Source organism: Lepidothrix coronata, unplaced genomic scaffold (assembly GCF_001604755.1).
Source record: "Lepidothrix coronata isolate B3197 unplaced genomic scaffold, Lepidothrix_coronata-1.0 Scaffold78, whole genome shotgun sequence".
Taxonomy (NCBI): domain Eukaryota; kingdom Metazoa; phylum Chordata; class Aves; order Passeriformes; family Pipridae; genus Lepidothrix; species Lepidothrix coronata.
The window spans coordinates 3,465,708-3,487,327 of NW_016690258.1; the positions used below are offsets into that span (position 1 = coordinate 3,465,708).

A 21,620-nucleotide genomic window follows, 5' to 3' on the forward strand; every position below is an offset into this window, starting at 1 on the left:
CTGGGTTTAAAATCTTCCCATTCATAAAGTTCAGCTCTTAGAAATTAGGACTGCTTGTCTTTCTTTGAGTCCCTGCATAGTTTGTGGGTATGTTTGCACACACCAACTTGAGACTGTAAAGGAAAACTGCTCTTCCTTTCTTCTCAATTGGTCTGTGGCATGTAAAACAGCATGTCTATAGTCATTTCAGGCCTTCCCGCTCTGTTAAGTTGGAGCTCTTCACTGCCTAAATTTCCAGTTGTGTGGCAGGTTTAGCTCCTTTCTGAAGTACTTTCCTCAGTGATTTCCCCACCTCCTACCCCACATCTCTCATATGTGTGACTTGTGAAAATTGCCTTGGCAACACAGGACTGTGCAGCCCAGGAGGACTTGCCATCAGGGAGAAGTGTTCTGCCTGACACCCTCATAAGTTGTGAAAAGAAGGGGAGGAGTGTAAGCTCTAGAATTTATTCTGAGCTGAGACTTGGTAACTGTGGAGATCCAAGGCTGGCAACTTGACACTGTCTTCCAAGATACCAAAGACTTCAGGGGTACATAATGAAAGAAATTAATATCCTGGGAGCCAGCTTCCTCTTTGCCTTTTCTGTGTACTTCTAAAATCCAAGTAATTAGACAAAAGTAAAAGCAAATCACTTTTAATGCTGTTTGCATCCTTAGCTAGAGTTGGGACCAGTATTTTCATAGTAAAGGAAACTTCAGAATGCACATTGCTTTTGCAAAGCTGTAATCCCAATAAACCATCCCCTGTAGCCTTTGGAGATGACATTAAATGAAGAGACCAATAGAAGTGTGAGTGATGTACACAAGTACCTTTGTGGTGACGTTATCTGTGTCTCTTTTTTTTAGGATGACATGCATATGGTGATCAGGAAATGGCTCTCCAGCACAGTTCCCAACCACAAGCAAATGGGGATTATTGGTGCTGTTACCATGATAGGCAGCGTGGCATTAAAAAGGTGAGAGAGAACGTAGCAAAGAGTTTAACATACTTTCAATTCAGACCAAACCTGGAGTGGAACAAAGTCAAGAGTGCATTGCCTTTGAGCTCATGCACATACAGCCACAGATATCAGGCTTATGGTGAGTGTCAATGGTTTTCAGAAGTTATGACTAGAGGTGATAACCTGTGTCTTAACAGCAGCATGTCTTTTCCTAAAGACATGTGTTCCAGAAACCATCTTTTTCACGCATAATTCTCTAATTTCTGGAGAGAGAGCCCTGTGTGTGTGATGGGTTTTCCTGTCTCTTGAGTGTTGTGCCACAAAAGCAAGGTTATCAATTGCTTTCAGGACTGAAGGAGATGGTTCCTTGGAGAGACCAGAGCTGAACAGTGAGCGTGATGGGCAGGTGAGTGCCAAGAATGGGGCACTGTGGGAGACAGGGAGGGTATGGCCAGCAAGGAGGGGTGTTGGAAACACAGTCTTAACTGAAGTAGTGTGTGGGTCTGGGAACTACCTTTCCTGAACCTGGATTCTTGTACATTGACTGCAGAGCCAAGAGTCTATTAAAAATGTTTTTGGAGAAATAAAAGTCTGTATTAAGGTAGGACCTGCTGGTCTTGCTACTGCTAGTCCAGGACAAGCAACACTGCAGCCATTTAGTGGAAGTCTTCTCTCCAGCTGTTATTTTCAAACACAAAGGAAAGAAACAGGGCAATCTGCTTCAGTGAGCCAAAGGCTTTGCCATCCTCTGAGCTTGGCAGCTGTGCCTTTCAGGCCACCTAGAGAAAGTATTTCTGCTGTACAGGGTTGGCCTAGCCTTGGCCTTTGTCCTTAATTCATGTTGAAGTACCTTCTTCTAGGGTGGCACTCTATCAGTGGTTGTGGGCAGACTCTTTTGTGTTATTTCATGGGGGAGCTGGGTCAAGACCCTAAAGGCCCATGTTCCTTCTTAAAACTGGGTCTTTGCAAGAACGTTCACCATGGGCTGTTACTCTAGAGATAAAGCTTTGGATGTGCCTCAGAATAAATTAATGTAAAGAGGACTGAAGCCTGAGTTGGACCTTTAACATTACCCTTTTTGCACACTGTTCTCTCTCCTTTCAGCTGTCTACCCTGCTGGACCTTGTGGGCTTCTGCTGTGAGCAAAGACCAGAGGTCTTGGCTCTGTACTATGATGAACTTGCCAATTTGATTGAGAAGCAGAAGGGCAATTTGGACTTGCAGCTCCTGGTAGGTTATAGAGAAACATGTTCTTCAGGCATTGGCAGGACAGAGTTGATTTGAGGATTTCACTCCAGTCTGAGAACTTTTTTTGTTCTGTAAGAGATTGGTCAGATACAAAAAATAATCTTTCTGCTCTCCTGGCTTTTTTTGATTGTGGCAGATTCTTCACTGTGCTTTAACAGCTTCCTTTATGTGAGTTTTTACCTGACAACAGGGAAGCCTTTTAAAGGAAATTAAGCATGCTGTTAAGATTCATAGACAAAAGTAGAATCTGAAAGAACTTTAAACTTTGCTGAGCAGGTTTTTTCCTTCCTTTATAGGATGAATTTGGAAAGAGTCTGGTGGAGGATTTTCCCAGTGACTTTGTGGTGGATCTCAACCCCACAGTGGATGGGTATGCTAATCACAGATAAAATATTGGTAATGTTTCTGTCACTGAGAGCTGAGGTGGTCAGCAAGAGCTTCTCTGTCTTTCCTTGCAGTTCATTCTTGTTCCCAGTGAAGTCCTTGTATAATCTGGATGAAGATCAGAGTCAGGAAGCAATTGCTATTAACCTCCTACCACTGGTGTCACAGAGTGAGCTTGGCAGGGTCACTGGTGGAGTGAGTAGCCAAAGTAAAAGGTACTTTGACGTTTATCTGTGGGATGACTGTAAAGGTAAAATAATTGTTTTCATTTGGTGCACTTCACTGCTACAGCCCTGCCTCCCAAAGTGCCTGATAAAGAGCTGGTCAGAGAATTTATCAGTTTGCAGTGTTGTTTTCCTTCTCTTGCTGTTACACATATTCAGATAGGTCTAGAGGCATAAGCTGGTTGGGAACTGTCAGTCTGTTGTGGCTCAGGCTGTTTAGGTGACTGTGGGTAAGTCATGTGGGTAGACTGTGCTAAAACCACAAACATGCAGCCAAAAATGAAATTTGACTGAGAAATAAGGGCATTGTCTTTGGAAAATGGAACGGGAAGCACATAAGAAATAAAAAAGGAATTAAACAGTAGGGCATCAAAGTTAAAAAGCATCGTAGAATCATAGGATCGTTAAGGTTACACAAGGCTTTTTTTTTATTTGCAGCTTCTCAGCCTGTGTAATTTATTATCATAGGATTTTGTTGAGATTTCAGTTGTGCTTTTAAAAAGACACAAGTACTTTAAAATAAAAGAAAATATAGCTATTTTACAGGCATCTATGGAAAAATGTTCATTGTCCTGAGAATGTGAGCAGTGCCACACTACAAAACTTCCAAGGAAATTTCTCCACTGGTCATAGCTGTGTTGTGCACAATTTCTTACAGTTCTTTCTGAATTCTTCAACTTTTGGTTTCCACCAGAAATAAATCTGACCCCATTTTTGTTCATTACAGCCATTTTTCTGCCCTTATATGCTTCTCCAGAAAACTGGTAATCACCAATGTTTTATATTTTTTCTCTAACCACACAGTGCATTTCTGCTCTGGGTTGCTGGGACTTGCAAGAAGCAAAATAGAAGGCACAGGCAAGGTGGCCTGGGGAGGACAGAGGACATAATGGAGAAGTGATGGGCATTCTGGAGATACATAAAACACAGGACTCACTCCATTTCTTTTTTTCCCCCCAGGGCAGTGTCACCCATATGTCTGTCACCCTGCTTCCGATTGCTGAGGCTCTACACTGCAGAGCAAAACAGTGGAAGCCTGGAGGAGATTGATGCCTTATTAGGTATGGGAAAGGGACCTTGTATGGAGTCTGGCTTGTTCCTGTCCCAGGTCTGCAAAGACTTCCTGTAGCTGTGGGAAGAATTGTGCAGTTTGGGAAGGAGGCTGAGATGTTCTGTGCCCACACAGTGGAGGAGAGGCAGGGGAGACAACTGGTTTGTCTGGGGATGGAGTGGCTGACAGGGCTTACTCCAAAGAGGCATTGGAATTGATACAGACTTTGGTGAGAGACTTTGTCCATGCAGAGACCAAAGCATGGGTAGCAAACACAGTTCAATGTGTACTTTTCTTACTCTCTGCCAGGTTGTCCCCTGTACCTGACAGACCTGGAGGTTGAAGGAAAGCTGGACTCTTTGTCCAAACAGGAACGGGAATTTCTCTGCTCACTCCTGTTCTATGCTGTCAACTGGTTTCGTGAGGTGAGTAGATTGCACCAGTTATGTCCATGTTCTTATGGGCTGCTGCAGAGCTTTGTTTGCAGTCAGGACCTCATTGCACAGCTCATTTGTGTTGTGTTGTGTGCTTACTCAAGACTTGAGAATGTTATTCAGAAAAGAAACAATAGTATAAGTGGTTACAAATCTCCCTAAGTCAGTGAGTTTGGTTTGTGTCTCTAGGTTGTAAATGCCTTCTGCCAGCAACAGGATGCTGAGATGAAGGGGAAAGTTTTGACTCGATTACAGAACATCACAGAGCTGCAGAATGTGCTGGGAAAATGCTTGGCAGGTGAGTATGAAACATTTGTACATTCTGGGCCTGTACCTGCTGTGAAGTGAAAGGGATTGTTTTCGACATCGGGGGGGAAGTCTATGGTAACACACACTGCAGTTTTACAATGGCCTAAGAGTTGGTGCATGCAGAGATATTGTTTTCAATTTGTCCAAGTCCAAACCGCCCTTCTCAATCACCTCATCCTTGTGTGAGGAGCACACAAATTACACACTCTAAAGTCACAAGCACAGGAACATTCACATTTACTTGCACAGATCTCTCCAGTAGTTGGCATTTAGTCCTTGCAGCACATGCCTGCACATACAGATGATCACGAAGTTACACTGAAATACAGATAAGAAAGTACTTGATAAAAAGACAGGACAGTGGTGATCAGGCACAGAGTTCAGCCAGACCAAGATACTGATTGACAGTTCTGACTGGCGATGATAAAGATAATTGGAGCTAAATGCACTGCAGCAGAAAAACAGGGACATTCACCAGGACAGTGAAATGTATGGTATTTCCTTTGGATATGTATCTTGCCTGTATGTTGTCATTCAGGAGCTGAACTAACCCCACTTCTACGTTTTGGCTCTTCCAGCAACCCCTGGCTATGTCCCACCACCAGCTACTTTTGACTCCGAAGCCCCAGAGGCCGCACCATCCGTTAATGCTGCTGGTCCAGGGAGAAAAAGGAGTGGTAAAGAAAGTGTAAAATGTTTAAGCAAAGAGATGTGATGGGGGTTAACTGGGGTATTGCACTGCATCCATTGCATTTTTGTGTGTGTGAAGCACTAAATTCCTGGCAGAGTGTTGTCTACCTTGAAATTTTACCTCATCAACTCCTGCTGCAGCTGAAGTGGAGATGTAAAAATATCCTACACCAAACAGGTGTTGGATAGTCTGTCTTCCTGGGAAAGCAGATGCATAGTGTTTAACAGTGAAAATCTGGGGTTTTTATTGATTGTTTTCACTTACCAAAGTGTCTTCTGCAGCAGTAAGTTCTGTCTTTGATGGGTTCATGGTCCTGAACCTGTGGCTTTGATTCAATGAGTTACTCTGCTGTTGGCTTGGCATCCCTGCAAGTCCCTTCTGTAGTTGTGTCATCTTCCTCTTCCAGGTCCTCTTCCTTTCTCAATACTGTGTCTGAGGAAGAAGCATTAAATTTTGGTTCAAGCATTTTTTAGATGATGTTCCACTCATTTTTGCAATCACTTTATAATACTTAAACTACAGTGAGAACAGTGAGACTTGGTTTAATTTCGTATTGTGACTTTGTAAAAGAGAAGGGATTATGAGGGAACCCCAAATGCATTTGACTCTTTTATTTTTTTTGTCTGTGATCCTGGCTATGGATGACACAACCTGTGCATGCTCCATGCTTTCTTAATGCTCAGTAAAGTACAGGCTGTGCTGTTTGCCTGGCTGCAAGTGCTGTCTAGTGCAGAGCACAGTGTAGCCTTTGATTCTGAAGTTGCTTTTCTCTTCAAGGAAGGAAAAAGAAGGCTGATGGCAGCAAAGCCAGCTCTGCAGATCGTTCTCAAGTGGATGATAGTTCTGAGGGAAATCAGCTTGATACTGAGCTCTCTGAGCTGGAGAAGGTAGGTGTATATCCCTGGGGACTTGCAGGGAAGATGGGCTAGGGAAGGTGGCATAGAACATAAACAGGAGCTTTGAGAGAGGGGTTGTTCATTTCAAAAGTTAATCATGATGAAGTTCAATTCTGCTTTCTGGCATGTGCCTCTCCTCAGAATTTTGAAAATTGTGCCTGCAGAGGCCAACCACTCTCCACCAGGGAGTGTGGCACTGCCAGAGTGCAGGATTATCAATAATACTATCAGTTACTTTCTGATTGAGACCATGGAGGGTTTCTGTTTAAGACAGCATCCCATCTCTCAAATTACTGCAATAACCTGCCATTCCTAGATTTAGGTCAGAAATTGTGAGATGAATCTGGAAAATGCAAACCCTGGTAAGGACCATCCTTCCTGCTGTTCTAGTCTGCTTCAGTCATGGGTGCTCATTTTGCAAACATTCCTTGAGGTATTTAATTAATGCATTCATGATGAAGCATCTTTAAAATTATGCATTTTCATCACATGCTAAGAACTATTTCCCAAACCTATCATGTAATGAACTGGATTTTATTTCTTGTTCTTTTGAATAAGCTCTTACAGTATTGTTACCATGTCTGGAATGAAAGATCTGTGCTGTCTAAAAGAGAGCAGCCAGGGAAGTGTGCCCAGCTTTGGGCTCAGCATCCTGGATGCTGGGATCTCATAAGCATCCCATAACTTCCCATGTCTACCAGTGCTACTAATAAATGTTATTCAGAGTCCATTTTATCAGTTTCAGCCAGGCAAATACACTTCTCCTGTGCTATTGCACAGAGATGATAACTGAGTCAGATATGATAACAAAGTCACTTAAGTTACAGGGAATAAGCAGAATCTCAAATAAGTTTGGAAAGGAATTCGTCTAAGCTTTATTTGAGGTCAAAAGTCTTGCAGGTTGCAACCTTACTCCTGCCATTTCCTTTGCAGAGTGCTGCTGACAGAGAGGCAGGAAATCCTCTGGCACAGCTGCAGAGCTATCGCCCGTACTTCCGAGAGCTGGACCTCGAGGTGTTCACTGTGCTGCACTGTGGGCTGCTCACCAAGTCTGTCTTGGACACAGAGATGCACACGGAGGTGAGTGGAACAGCCTAAAGCCACACTGATAAGGCTTTGTGTATCAGCACCTCTCGGAGGCCTTGGCCCTTTCTGCTCCATTTAAGTGGTGTTAAGATGTGTTGGTCCGGGAACGAGGACAGCATTTGACCCTAAAGAAAGCCAAGTACTTCAAGGCACTGAGGAAAAGAGGACTCTCCTGAGAAGAGCAGACATGTAGTGTAGCAATGTTAAAAACAAAGTGACGTAAATATTGCATAGAAGGAGAAAGATGCAGTATAACATGTATAGACCTCATGGAAAGAAAGGGGCCTTAATGTTGAACACTGCTGAGCCACAGGGTGTTAAATACACTGAGTGACCACTTGCCTATCAAAAAGAACCTATGACATCTAAGTAAAGCCCATGGTGCAAAAAGACAGATGTCTCAAGGCATCAGGAGACTGGAAACAGCACAAATGTGGGATGGTGCCATGGAGGTGCTGTCAGAGAGCAGGGTCCTGTGTATCATCTGGGAGCTTATATAAAACTGCATCACTAGGGATGTGGAAAATAGAAGTGCTTCATTTTGTTACCTATTTGTAGGCAGGCTGAGTCCATCTGGAGTCTCATTTTGTCAGGCTACAGTAAAATGCATAAAATGTGAAAAGGCCATGGCAGGCTGGAGCACAGCCTGGCCTGCCCTTGCAGGACAGCTCTCTCTGTGCATGCAGTCTTCCTCCAACTGAAAGACTTTGACAGGTCTCTTGAGCCATGTGGCATTATTTCGAATTACTTCTTGGCTGTTACTCAGTTGGTAAATTTCTGGGCTGAAACCTCTTTTTATCCTTAGGAGATAATTTTCAACATCAATGTATATAAATCAGTTCTTTGTCAGTAGTTAAGTTGTCCTGACGTTGCCTCAACTATGTCAGGGTGGCTTCATGCTTTCTGTAACCAGAACCAATGTCCCACACGTGCCACTGGGGAGCCATAAAACCCAAGCATGTACCAAACAGGTCCCTCCCGAGGTTAACTGAGTCAGGAGTCATAACTGGAAAATGGAGAGAGTGAACTTGAGCTTCAAGGCACTACAGTTACATCTGGGTCCTGGGATCGCCTGTTCTTTTAATTGCAGGCTCGTGAAGTTGTGCAGCTGGGGCCTGCTGAACTTTGCTTCCTTCTGGATGACCTGTGCTGGAAGCTGGAGCATGTGCTGCCCTCAGGCTCCACAAGGAGAGTGCCCTTTCCAAAGGCAAGTACAGCAGCAGGCAGTGGGTCCAGGCCTGGGTTGAGGCAGAGCACACCAAAGGCCTCCAGGCCTTTCCCGAGAGAGATGTTTTTCAGAATTATTTTCACCTGACAGTTAAATGGAAGTCTGAGGCCCAGCTGTGTGCCAGTGCAGCAACTGCTCTTTCAGAAGAGACTTGTGTACCACTGCTCTCACTGAAGTGTTTGCAGCATTTCCTTCTCTGCATATCTCACAAAGGGTTATTTAATGGTCTTGTAGCCTCAAAACTCAAGTGACCCTTAGCCCTCCCTGGGGAGACTGGCTGCTTCAAGAAGCAGCCCAGGCTGGGCAGGCCAGATGGCTGCCACAGCCAGCAGAAGCTGCTGCATCCATGTTTCTGGTTTTTTTTCTGCATTAGAAAAACTCCCCTGAGCGCAGGGACTCCTTGCTGATGCCTTCGGGAGAAAAGTAAACACATTTCCCACTGTTAAACTATGAGAAATTCACTACAACTTGATGGGCTCAGTCATATTTGTTGTTCTTTCTCCTTGTCTTTCTACCTGTCTTAATTCCCACGTGCAGAGACTGCCTTCTCTTAGTGTTTGAGTAAAGTGTTGGACTCTATGATCTTAAAGGTCTTTTCCAACCTAAATGATTCTATGATCCTACGTGTCACATCAGTTTTATTCTTGTAGTCAAATGTTGTCCACGTGTCTGAGTTGGTGGTGGTTGTTCAGCAGAAGCCAACTTTTCGACTCTCTGACTCTTCCTGATCACGTATGACATGGGGAATTGCATTGCTTGGCAACAGTCTAAGATGTAGCACTTGAAGTTATTCTCAAGAAAGGCTGATGAAGCAACTTTAATCTTTTGGGCTTGCTGCAGGAAAGAGGCTACAAGGATATTGGCTTTTCCCATCTGTGTCAGAGATCCCCCAAGGAAGTTGCTATCTGTGTAGTTGATCTACTAAAGCCACTGTGTAAGCACATGGAGAACATGCACAACTACTTCCAGGTCAGTGGGCTCAGTTTTTTGACTCAAAAAACTGTCAAGTTTTGTCTCCTGTGAAGATATTTTTCACTTTGTTTGTGGGAAAAAGAGTCATGTGGTTTTCTTCAGGTTTTTTAAACATGGAATTTATGGAAATGGATTCTTGTGCCCTTATCTTTCTTTGGGATGGTGTTTAATGAATGATTTGTACAAAATCAGGGTGCAGAAGATGAACTAGGAGTGAACATCCAGGAGCACCAGCTGATGTCCTCTTGCTACCAACAGCTGTTTCTAACTTTTCGCTCCTTATTTGCTTGGTGAGTTTAAAAGAAAAGTATACAGTTGCCTCCATGAGGAAAGCCCAGTTATTGCTTCCTCTTCTTGTTCCTTTTCTTTAAAGTGTTTGTACCCTGCCAGTGGCCTGTCAGCCATGCAAAACAACCCACTGCATGGCTGGAGACTTTTAAGCACTTCATAGTTAGGCCAGGCTTCATTGTCTCATCCTGAGCTGAGCTACAGCTGTAGGTGATGAAGCACTGACCTGATACAATTCAATCAGTGGGCTTTTGGGTCAAGACCAGCATGAGGCATACTGGCAAACTTCATATTTCATTGACAAAAAGCCTGTGCAGGGCTATTCTTGAGTATCCAGCTTCCTTATTTTTCGTCTTGCACAATATGCCCAGATATGCATTTGTATCTGATACCTCTCTTCCTTCGAGTCTGATGATGAACTGGACTTTTTCCCCCCCTCAGGAATGGTTTTTCTCAACATGAAAATTCTGACTTGCTGAGATCAGCTCTCCAGGTGCTTGCAGACAGGCTAAAGCCCGGAGAGACAGAGTTTCTTCTTCTTGAGGAACTGATAAGGTAAAATCTGTATTTCACAAGGTTTGAAATGGACAAATTTCAAGCACTTTTCCCTGTTTTGTGTGGGCATAATGGGTAAATGTGTGTTTGGGAGCTCTCACAGAGACCACGTTTGCTTCAAACAGAGCTTTGTATTTAGTTGAACAGCAGTGCAGTCAAACCTAATGAAAAGGACTATAAAATATGCATGAATCTATGGATCTCATTTGTTTGTGTGCTATTTTAGACAAGGAGTTTAGTAGGATTCACAGAAGGAATGAGCATGTTCTGGATAGTTAGGATGCTTACAGGTACACTAGGCAAAAGCAGTATATAAAGATGTTGCTACACTTAGAGTGGCTGGGGCTTGAGAGTAGTTTCTCAGTGACTGAATTTTGACATGCTAGTGGCTGACCTCCCCTTCTTCAGAAGGGCACTGCTGGAGCCAGAATACTGGGATAGGGAGACCTTGGATCTGAGATAGTCTAATGCTTCCTTTTTATTGATGTGTTTCTGAGAGATTACTCTGCCTACCCTGTTTTTACCTTTTCCCTTTCCTGTCATATCTAGTGACAGTTTTCAGTACCTACTGAATTTCCAGCAGAGTGTTCCCACCTTCCAGTGTGCACACATCCTCACTCAGCTCCTGATTGCCATCGCTGAGAAACCAATGGCTGGCTGGAAGAGAGAGAAAATGGGTAATCTGTGAAGAACCACTAATCTCAGATTAATTTTCGTGTGATCTTCTCCTTGTAAATCTTGGGTTCTACGTAGAGAGTGCATCTTCTGAGGGAAAGATTTCCTTTCTGTATCCTAGTAATCTCACTGGGTAAACAGTCCTAGCTGTTAATAAAAGAAACAGCAGTAAATATATTGGATTGTCTTTGGTATTGTTCTGCTGTGCCTCAGCCACAGGCAGACTCCAACTCTGTCAGCTGGTCATCTTAAAAATCAACTTTTAAGAGTTCTAACCACAAACCTGCTGTTCAGTTTTGGTACCAGCTTAATCATTGGTAATGGAGGTTATTGATCATAGACTTAATCCAATGTAGCTTGGAGATCAGGAGACTGTCAGGTTTGTTAGAAGTTTTGATTTAAGAAATCTGTAAACTTTACACTTGTCTGTTCACGTTTACTATTACAGTGCTGTGGCCAAAAGGTCAAGTCTCTTGTTATTGGAATTCCATTTCTAGAAATGGATACCTTAAGGGTTGCATGTGGCCTAATTAAAAACAAACAGATGGCACACTGCAGGAGCTACCAAACAAATAAGGTTTAACATGAGTTTGTAGAGAAATGGCCAGAGGTGGATTATGGTTCTGATGTTACGTGTGTTCCAGGCCAGGAACACACTAGATAGGCATGTATTTTGTTATCATGATATATGTCCTATATGACCTTGCTGCTTTTTAGAGAAAATGCATTCTGACTTAGCAAAGTTCAGGCACGTGAAGGGTATCGATATTGTCATCTTTTAAAAAGACATTTGGACTCACTGCTTTTGTATGGATGAAGGATTCTTCTTTCAGTAAGTTATCACTTATCTTTTCCAGCTTCACTAGCAAAGCAGTTCCTCTGCCAGTCGTGGGTGAAGCCCAGTGGAGACCGAGAGAAGGGCAGCCAGTTCAACAGTGCTCTGCACACTCTGCTCTGGTAAGGCTCGAGCCATTGCCCCAGGCAGTGCCCAAGACACTCTTTTTCTAATAATTACTGTTGCTGCAGAGGGATGACCCCTCTGAATCATAACCCTCGTGCTTACACAGCTTGGCCTAAAGCACTCTTTCTACAGCATTGAAAGACAGTGAGTGATAGGAAGAACTGTTAGCCCTGTTTGCTAGACTAGACCTTGTCAGGGTGTATCAACACATCTGTAAGTTTATGTGCATACCTACACATATGAATGTGGGTCTGGACCAAAGTGTCTCGCTTTCACTAAGCTGAAAGCAGGTAAGCTCTCCCTAAAGTCAAGGAGAGCAGGACTGAGTATTAGGTAAAATACAATCACAGACTCAGAATGGTTGAGCTTGGAAGGGACCTCTGGAGGTCTCCCTGTTCCAGCCCCATGGCAAGAATCCCGGTAGCTTTAATGACGTCACTGTGACAGTTCTAAGTATTGCTTTGGATTTCCTACACGTGATTGCCTTTGGCATAAGGAAGAGCTTGACTATTTTAAGCCAGTGTTCAAGACCTTGTTGTGTTATTCTGCATCATATTTATTGATCAACTCTGCTGGTCTTGGGTTTAGTGTCTACCTGGAGCACACAGATAACATCCTGAAAGCTATCGAGGAAATCTCCAGTGTTGGTGTTTCTGAACTGATCGACTCTGCCAAAGATGGATGTTCTTCTACATATCCTACACTAAGCAGGTAATTATATCAATAGAAACTTGGAATTCTATGATATGCATAATGGCAATTTCTGCTTTTAAATATTTAGTTTTCCTATTTTGTGGTCTGTTATGGTTTCGTGTTAGTACTGCAGTGGGCTACTCTGGGCACTTGTAAACATTCTTTTGGCAGTACACAGCAAGATAGGATATGGTTAGCTTTGTGTCAAGGTGGAATGTCCTGAGCATTAACACAATGTTGAGTTTATTACTGTGAGCTATTTTAATTGGAGAATGAACTGCTGTCTGTTGTCAGGTGTGTTGTCTCTCTCTATGCTACTGTGGTGGTATAAAGCACTCCAAAAGTCAGCATCAGAGGCCTGGGGTGTCTGTAGGGAAACCTGGGCTGGTATACAGTGTGGAAAAGCACCCTCAGGATGCTTCTGCTACTGGCATAGGAATTTGGAAGCATGGATTTCAGAGTGTTTCTGCTTCTAGCACAGAAATTTGGAATCATGATTTAAACAGGGATGAACAAAGTTCCTGCACTTTAAAACTACCAGAATTGTCTTATGCTGAGAGCTGCAAACCTTCCACTGTGCACCCCCAGAGTTACAAAGAAGTGGTGGTGTCTAAGTGTGGTTCATACTGGGGAAGTAGTAGTGACTTCCCAGGATTCTCCATCTATCTGGGCAATTGGGCTGGGCTAGACATGCTTATGAGTCCTAGGGTCAATCTCCTGTGATTTCTGACTGAGGATGCCCAGCTGGATAACCATCAAATTTTCCACATCATTCTGGTGACAAACAGCTCATCTAGAGGCTCAGAGCTGGCTTTTAGTTTTTTCACTTTCTCCACAGGCACACATTCCCAGTTTTCTTCAGAGTAATGATGGCTCAGCTAGAAAGTTCAGTGAAAAGCATCCCAGCTGGAAAACCATCGGACTCAAGTGAGGTAGGAAAATAAATCCACTGGACTCTTTGAGGAGAAGAAGACAAGTTAAAGTGCACAGTACAATAAAGATGTATAAATTGGAAAGGAATTTACTTCTGGTCTTTGTCTAGGAAATGCAGTCAGACTGCTTCATTCATCAGCAAACTTTGATATACAGGGTAACATATAAGTAGCACCTTTTTTCCTGATTTGTACCGTGCCAAAAATCTAGTAGATGTGCAGTTGGTGTGAACTCCTGTGTGGGAGCACAACATTATTTTGCAACCAAGAGCTGCTCTGAGAATAAGGAAGTGAATTAACTCTTAGCATTTTAAGCCACTGATCAGGCTGGAATTGCCATGAAGTGTTTTTGCTGTGATAAATCTGCCTGTGTTGAAGCTTTGTTCCTCTGTCTTCAACAACAGCAATAATGCTTTCAACATTTCTGAAAGCACATCCAGCAAGGTGAGAGGAAATACTTCATCTTGGGTTATTGTCCCCTTGCATCCTGTAGGTGCAACTGGAGAAGCTGCTGCGCTGGAACATTGCTGTGCGGAATTTCCATATCCTCATTAACTTGGTCAAGGTGAGGTTTTGGTTGGTTTTCTGCCTTTACCTTCAAATTCCCAGCAAAGCCTGGTGTATCCAGGTTCATGAAGCATGGCTGACTAGTAGAACAACCTGAAGGTGGTGAATAAAGCCGGTTATAATCTGTGTGCAAGGGTTCCCATTTAGCTTTCACTTCAATACTACTTAATTCTTACAGCCTGCACACCTTACTACCGCAGTTCTTACACAAATAATAAGCCTGTACAAAGACAGGGTGATGTAAGGAAAAAGAACTGGATGAAAACCCCAATTTCCTAGTACAGGGTTTTGTGACTGACAGAGTCCACTGCCAGCTGTGCGGGAGGCAGATGGGACAAACCCTTCTGGTAGATCTGGAATAACATCTGCCAGAAGGAAACACTCTCCTGATGTACTCAGCTGAAGGCTGGCAAATACTCAGAACAGGAGGCTTGGATTCCTGTCTGTAACTTGCCTCATAGCCCTCAGCTCCACTTTCTCTTGTGATAACATAGGATCTTCCTTTGACTCCTGCTGACAGTTCATGCCATCCTGTGGTGATGAACTCAAGGCCAGCCCCACTGGATGAAATACTCCCTTCTGTCAGTTTTGGGGCTGGTTCATTCAGTGTCACTGAGTGTGACCCTGGTTTGGGCAGAAGATGACAGATACAGCTGCACTTTTCTCCTTGCTTAGGTTCATCATTACTGTTTGCTTTTGTCATATCTGAAGTAATGATTGTTTCCTTTATACTTGTGGAATGATCTGACTCTTTCTTCCTCTCGCCCAAGTAGGTATTTGACAGCAGGCCTGTACTCAGCATCTGCCTGAAGGTGAGCAAGGGTTCAAAATACTGAAGAGAGCAGTTTAATAGCAACTTTCTTGAATCATTGCCCATTACTGATCCTGTATATTCCAGTAAAACCTTCACATGGATGTAGTCTTACTAAGCCTCTGGCAATGAATGTATTGTTATCTTGAAAGAATGTATCATTATCTCATCTGACTTTGGGATGGTTCTTTGAAAAGGAGTTTAAATTTACCTTTTGGTATATTTATCATTCTCTTACAGTACGGCCGTCAATTTGTAGAAGCTTTTCTGAAGCTTGCCATGCCTCTCCTGGACCACAGCTTTAAAAAGCACAGGGTAAGCCTTGTGGGAGCAGAACTGTCTGGAACCAGTTGGGAAGCATGACTGATGCTTGCTAGAAGGAGCTTCCTGTCTCTGGCCACATGTTGGCAGGACACTTGTGACCCTTCATGACAAACTCATCTAAATGTCTCCAGCTGTGCTCTGCCCTGTTCACTTGCCTGTCCAGTGCTCTCCCAGCAACTGTTCCCCAACTTGCCATCACTCTGGTTGAATGACTGCACTGTTAGCAAATGAAGTCCTTTCAGCCTCCATCTGCTTCAAAAGTAATTACCACAGAGGTTTCACTCTCAGAGTAGGAAGCTCGTGCGAGCAGGCAGGTTGCTCAATACAAAGCTTTGATATCTGGAGTTCACGTTGGATGTGTTTCAAATAGCACAACCCAGCAGTATGTTTTAAACTTTTTCTCTGGTTCCCCTATTCAGAAGCCGTACCCAAGACAAGATGTGACCAAGTTGTCTTAATTTTAATTGCCTCAGCTTTCACTGATAGGCATTCATTCCAAACTTCAGTTCAAAATGAGTTTCAGTTTAAAGTGCTTGACCTTATGATATGTGGTCAGACTTTTATTACCAGTTACTTGACTTAGATGCACAGTGCAAGTCTCCTGTGGCCTGATCCTGTTTGTCTGATGTTTCCTGCACACACACCATACTTCTGTCCCATAACCTTTGGAAAGGATTGCTAGGACTAATGCTGTTTCAATATTCTTGTTTCCCTTTTGGAAAAATTCTTCGAGAATGATTTGCTGGTCTACTTATTTATTGCAGGATGATGTGCAGAGTTTGCTGAAAACCTTGCAGTTGAGTACCAGACAACTTCATCACATGTGTGGCCATTCCAAGGTAAGATAAGTTCCAATTGCAGCACGAACTGTCCTAATAATGGTTTCTTTCCCTTCCACTGCTCTTCCAGGGCATAGGCAGGTTCTATCTGCATGCTTCCAGCCGTGTCTGTATAAGCAAAAACTCTGAGAGAAGGTGAAACAGCCTTGATTAATGACCCAAAAGTTGAAACATTTGTTCTGGAAGTGGCTAACTTGGATTTCAGATCAGGTTATCATTTTTAGGGACAGAAGTTCTGGACATCTTTGGTTGTTGGCATCTGTAAAGGGGTGTTGCTGAGGACTCAAGCTAAGACCTTAGAGACAGATCTTGCACAAAGTATAGATGCCAGACTGATAATATGGGAGAGAAGCTTTGCCAAAGATCAACAGCCTTGTGAGTCAGAAAAATCAGCAACAGGTAGCAGACAGGGAAAAATGATGCTCAAAGTCCTCTTGAGGTGTCTTTTATGATATTATGTTGATACCAGGGAAGAGGGCAAAGGGAGGAGAGGAAGGTGGTAACACACAGTCTGCCAGTCTCTTTAGGAGACTTGGGGCAGGAAGGAAGGAGAGGATTAACACTGCTTACAGTGTGAAGAGATGGTGCTTATTGCAACAGAGAAACACATGGGAGAAGGCAGTTGGAAAGAACTCCATGTGTGCTGCTTTGTTCCTGTCAGACTCCTAAGAGGTTCAAGAACACATCTGAGAAGGGAGCTTTGCCAAAGTAGTTGAAGGGAGAAAGCCAGCTACCAGACTGGCTCTTCAGCCAGATTTGCTACCAATTTAGTCCAGAGCTGGCATCAGGAGCATAGAAATTTAGCTGGAGATCAGAACATGCCATTGCAGCTCTCACAAGAAGAGAGCTGGCACAAAGCCTGAAGATGCTAAAATGTCCTTCTTGCATTTGAAAGTGAAATCCTCATGCCCGCTCTGAAGTCACAATTCACCTTGGAGGCAGGATAACAGCGCTGCAGGTTGCCATGTCATGTTTGTCTTTGTGCTTGGGCAGCATTTTCAAGTGCCATGTCCCATGGTCCCTGTTAGCACAGAGCTGTCATTAGTGAACACCCATGTTCTGCCACTGCTCTTGTACCTGCTGCAATTTGAACAGGTCTCTGTGCCAAATAATTTTGCAAGAATGAGAAGGGAGAAGCTGAATATGGTCAAGTAAATGTATGCCGTGAATGCTCCATACCCATTTCAAGCTGAGTTCATGCCAACATTTGTCAGACCAACCTTGATTTCCCTTTCATACAGACCTAGCAGATGCTCACTGAGGTATCATGCAGTGTGACCTTGTTACTCTCCCTCAATACATGTGTCTTTAAGGAGCATCACACAAGAGCAATCAGCTTCACCTGTCATTTCCTAAGTATTCGTCATTTCCTCTTTCACACCAAGCCTCTCTTCTGTTTACATATCTTATGCTGGACAGTTTCTGGAGGCAGATTTTTGCCAATGCTGTGGTACTTTAAGTCTCCAGACTGCCTGCAGACAGTTGGGCAGGTTCCAGGACTCAGAGAGCACTGTGAGTGTTGATTGTGTCTTTAGCAAGGGTTTGCTGATTTGGTTCTGATTAGTGCTGGTGATTGCTAGGTCCTGCCTGTTACACAGGCTAGAGAACAGCTTGCTGTTGGAAATCAGTTACTCATTCCCTGTTGGCAGAACTCGAAGCAAAGCAGTGCCCAGGCATGTTGAACTCTTCCAAGAAATGCAGATGACCTGAATTCAGAATATAGCTAATGAGAGCATCTTAATGCCAGAAGGTTACAAAGTATTCTCATGAAAGATGAAAAGACTTGTGCACAAAATAATTGCGGGTTTTGTCAGGTTGGCAGGTTTTCTGCTTTAGCAATGACTGTTCTGAGCTGCAGATCGAAGCCTGTCAGGAGGAGGTGCTCACCTGGAGCTGAATCTCACACAATACCTGGCATAACTGCCCTTCCTCTGGTGGTTTTTGCTCACACCAACTCCATCTGTTCCTTCCTGTCCTAGTTCTCCAAAAGCCCAATGCTTCTTTGATCTGGAGAAACTGGCTTTGTAGATTATAGTGTGCACACATTCCATGTAGCTGGGATAAAGGGATTGCATGAGGCACTGAGCAAGAAAAGATGTGATTGAAGTGGTATATTCAGTACCTTTTCCATTTTTATTCCTCTGAGCTTGGGAATTCAGCAGAGGAGATACTAGCCTCTCTCTAGAATTCATGACAAAAGCTGAGGCTCCTTCTGTTTTAATTTGGATTGCTGCAAGGGATCATTTTGCAGCCTTACACAAACACTGATCAGAGCTTTATTTTTTAAGAATAGCCATAATTTGGCCAAGAAGTGACACAATCCAGGCATGGATCCCTTTTGTGGGGATCATGTCCCATCTTTCCCACCTGATATCCAATGGATTTTAAACAGCCAGAGCACTTAGGCAAGAATCAATCATAGTTGTGTTTTACTGTTTCATAGATTCACCAAGATATTGGACTGACCAACCATGTCCCTTTGTTGAAGAAGTCACTGGAACAATTTGTGTACCGAGTGAAGGCAATGCTGGCATTCAACCACTGCCAGGAGGCCTTCTGGGTCGGCATCCTCAAAAATCGGGATCTCCAGGTGAGAATTACTGCCCTGCCCGGGGCAGTTGCAATCTGGGAAAGGACAGTGCTCATCTTTCCCAGGCAACTGTAACTCTGCCTTTGTGTAAGGATAGAACTAAAAGGCCAAATTCAGTGTGACTGTAGTACAATCATGTCTAGTGCAGCAGAAAGAAACATTTTATTTCAAGATTAAGACCTGCATCTCTGGGGCAGCTTTGCTGGGAGGGTCTCACACTGAGGGGTCAGATTTGATTGTCTGTAATGACTTGGTATGGGGGTCCTTCCCATGCACAGAAGGGAGGAGATAAAGGTCACTTGAACACCTTCACACACTCTCGTGTGTGGTTTTAACAGAACCCAATCTTGGCTCTTGCCTTCATCTTTCACTGTAGAAGCAAGATAGTTAAACAAAACTCCCTTTTTTTTTTTTTTTTTTTTTTTTTACTTGAAAGCTTTTTATTTAAGAAGGCAACAAAATGCCTATTACTTCCTTCCCACCCCGGGGGAAGGAACAGTGGCTGCCCCTCACGCTCAGTGCAGGTCTTCTGCTTTCAACTCAGGGAGAAGAAATCTTGACTCAGCCCTCCGAGGAGCGGGACTCGGACGAGGGCTCGGAGGACTCTTCGGCGGGACCCGCTGAGGAGGTACTTCAGGGGCCGCCTGGCAGCGCAGGCGGGGGCGGGCCGGGGGTGCAGCGCGGGCTCTGAGGGCGGTGTGTCCCGCAGGAGCCGAGCGGCAGCGGCACGGACACGGAGGCGGACACGGACACGGACACGGAAGGCAGCGCGGGGCGCAGCGGGGCCGGGCCGGCGCGGCCCTGAGGCGGCGGGCGGGCGGGCGGGGCCGGGCCCCGCGCAGGCGCGGCGGCGGCGGCGGCCATGTCGGTGCAGGAGGACCCGGTGCAGCGGGAGATCCACCAGGACTGGGCCAACCGCGAGTACATCGAGGTGATCACCAGCTCCATCAAGAAGATCGCGGACTTCCTCAACTCCTTCGGTGAGGGCGCAGGGCGGCGGCGGGGGCTGCGGGCGGGCCGGGCGGGGCGGGGGCCCGCGGTGTCTCACTGCCGCCTCCCCGCAGACATGTCGTGCCGGTCCCGGTTGGCCACCCTGAATGAGAAGCTGACGGCGCTGGAGCGCAGGATCGAGTACATCGAAGCCCGGGTGAGCAGCGGGGCGGCGGCAGGGTGGGGGGGCGGTTCGGGCCTGGGGCCGGCCCTGGCTGAGGCCTTTCCTCTTCCCGTAGGTCACCAAGGGGGAGACGCTGACATAGGCCCGGGGCGGCCCCGGCCCCCCGCCGGAGCACCGCCGCCCCGCACCTCGCTCGGGGCCCGCCGCCACCGCCGCCGCCTCTACTCGTGTTGCCAATAAACCGCTGTGCTCCTGCCCTGCCTGCTCTCTGCCTGCCTGCCTGCCTGCCTGGGGCCGGGCCAAGGGATGCCCGGCTCCCTGCCACCATCCTGGATGTCCAGAGCCTGCCCCTCCATCTGCTCGATCCATGGGGTCTGGGCACGGTTCCTCCCCACCCGTGGGGGCTGTGCCACAGAGGCCGCGGGCCTGGCTGTTGTCAGCTCCGGGAAGTACCTGACCAGCCTCTGAGGTGCTTTGTGCTCCTTTAGGGGTCACAGCAGAAATCTGGTGATCCCAGTGGTCTGGAGGATGTCTCAGCCTTCACGTGCACACGCCAGGGCAGTGTGGGGACAGGAGGCTCACCTGGCATGGTGCACGGTGCACATACCACAGGAGAGAGCCCCTTGCCAGCACCTGGGAAGAGGTGCTTATCCTCATCTCTGGGAGGCAAGTGGCACGGAGAAGAAAGTCTCTCAGCCCTTCCCACCACTCCTTTCTTTATCTCAGTTTTCCAGTGGGCATCTAGATCTGCACACTCACTGCTCATATTTAGCATTTGTTGGGAAGTCCATGGAGTTGGTATCTACAGTAAAGGTTTTATTGCTTCCCAGTGGGCTTTAAATGTCTTGGTATATTATTCTCCAACTGAAATGTTAGTTTTTTCATGATGGCCATGTGATGTTTGCAGTGTTTACTGAGCACCTGGGTAACTTAATGTTCTTTATATTTTTGAGGCTGTCTGACATCAGCTGGTTGCTCAGTATAGGTTCTCCTCCAAGCTCACAGTTTTTTTCTCTATAGGAATCTCTGTGTTTTCCATTGTTTGAATAAGTGGTCCTCCAGCCTTTTCCCCAGCTCTCTCAGTGGTTACATTCAGGTTGGGCTGCACATCAGGGAGGCTTAGCTGCTTTTAGTGCACAATGCCCATGGAAATGATTAAGATTCTTCACCCAAAGAGTGAATGGCTACCACAGACATCCCTGGGACTGTGGCTGTTCTGGGTAGACCTTGTTAGATCCATTGTTTGTTCCTGTTCCCAGCTCGTATTGTGCTGTGTCTCCCTTGGATCCCTGCTTGGTCTCCTGACAGGCTGTTGTAATGGTTCTCTCTTTTTCCTCTGACCCCAGGATTTCTCAAAGGAGTAGGTTTTGCCACGCAGTTGGTGTGGCCAAACAGTTTTGGAACAGGGATCTGATAGAAGGTACCACTTCTCCCAGGACCTGTGCTCTCATGGAGCTTCAGCACTCTGGGATCAGCCTGTCTGGTTCGTCTCCCAGCTGGAATGCTGGGCAGCTCACTGTGATACTGAGTTCTGCCCTTTTCCTTTGAGGAAGTCTTAGTAGTTCCCTAGAGCTCTGCAAGACTAGGCTTTCTGGTTTGGGTACTGCTTTTTCCAGGCCATCTCTGGGAGGTGGAGAAGCCTTCTGGTCCTCAGGCTGTGACACTGCTTTTTCTAGCAGCTGCTGTGATGTGCAGCCCTGTAAATAGATGTAGCTCTGATTATATTTCATTATTTTAAGGACTGGGGAATTCTGTTTGCCTTTTTTTCTTTGTACTGTATTTTGGCTTTTTTTTTTTTTTTTCAGAA

The 21,620-nt window shown here is 45.2% G+C and overlaps 2 protein-coding genes across 2 annotated transcripts in view; both read left to right on the top strand.

The window, feature by feature from the left end:
* Positions 1-19,504, top strand: part of FANCD2 (Fanconi anemia complementation group D2) — a 36,271-nt gene extending 16,767 nt beyond the window's left edge. Inside the window, exons 19-44 of the mRNA XM_017819852.1 lie at positions 847-956; positions 1,290-1,347; positions 2,046-2,171; positions 2,486-2,559; positions 2,648-2,788; positions 3,758-3,858; positions 4,158-4,273; positions 4,472-4,580; positions 5,170-5,268; positions 6,060-6,169; positions 7,112-7,258; positions 8,355-8,471; positions 9,333-9,465; positions 9,643-9,754; positions 10,194-10,307; positions 10,857-10,984; positions 11,840-11,939; positions 12,532-12,654; positions 13,475-13,568; positions 14,062-14,133; positions 14,909-14,947; positions 15,187-15,261; positions 16,035-16,109; positions 18,553-18,699; positions 19,244-19,327; positions 19,409-19,504. Coding sequence (XP_017675341.1) covers positions 847-956; positions 1,290-1,347; positions 2,046-2,171; positions 2,486-2,559; positions 2,648-2,788; positions 3,758-3,858; positions 4,158-4,273; positions 4,472-4,580; positions 5,170-5,268; positions 6,060-6,169; positions 7,112-7,258; positions 8,355-8,471; positions 9,333-9,465; positions 9,643-9,754; positions 10,194-10,307; positions 10,857-10,984; positions 11,840-11,939; positions 12,532-12,654; positions 13,475-13,568; positions 14,062-14,133; positions 14,909-14,947; positions 15,187-15,261; positions 16,035-16,109; positions 18,553-18,699; positions 19,244-19,327; positions 19,409-19,504 — 2,700 coding nt within the window. The remainder of the gene's footprint in view (positions 1-846; positions 957-1,289; positions 1,348-2,045; positions 2,172-2,485; positions 2,560-2,647; positions 2,789-3,757; positions 3,859-4,157; positions 4,274-4,471; positions 4,581-5,169; positions 5,269-6,059; positions 6,170-7,111; positions 7,259-8,354; positions 8,472-9,332; positions 9,466-9,642; positions 9,755-10,193; positions 10,308-10,856; positions 10,985-11,839; positions 11,940-12,531; positions 12,655-13,474; positions 13,569-14,061; positions 14,134-14,908; positions 14,948-15,186; positions 15,262-16,034; positions 16,110-18,552; positions 18,700-19,243; positions 19,328-19,408) is intronic.
* Positions 19,505-19,532: 28 nt separating this feature from the next.
* Positions 19,533-21,443, top strand: BRK1 (BRICK1, SCAR/WAVE actin nucleating complex subunit). The gene is made up of 3 exons (XM_017820045.1): positions 19,533-19,679; positions 19,764-19,846; positions 19,929-21,443. Exons 1-3 carry the CDS (start codon positions 19,562-19,564, stop codon positions 19,953-19,955), a joined length of 228 nt encoding a protein of 75 aa, XP_017675534.1. The 5' UTR covers positions 19,533-19,561; the 3' UTR covers positions 19,956-21,443.
* The last annotated feature ends 177 nt before the right edge of the window (positions 21,444-21,620 follow it).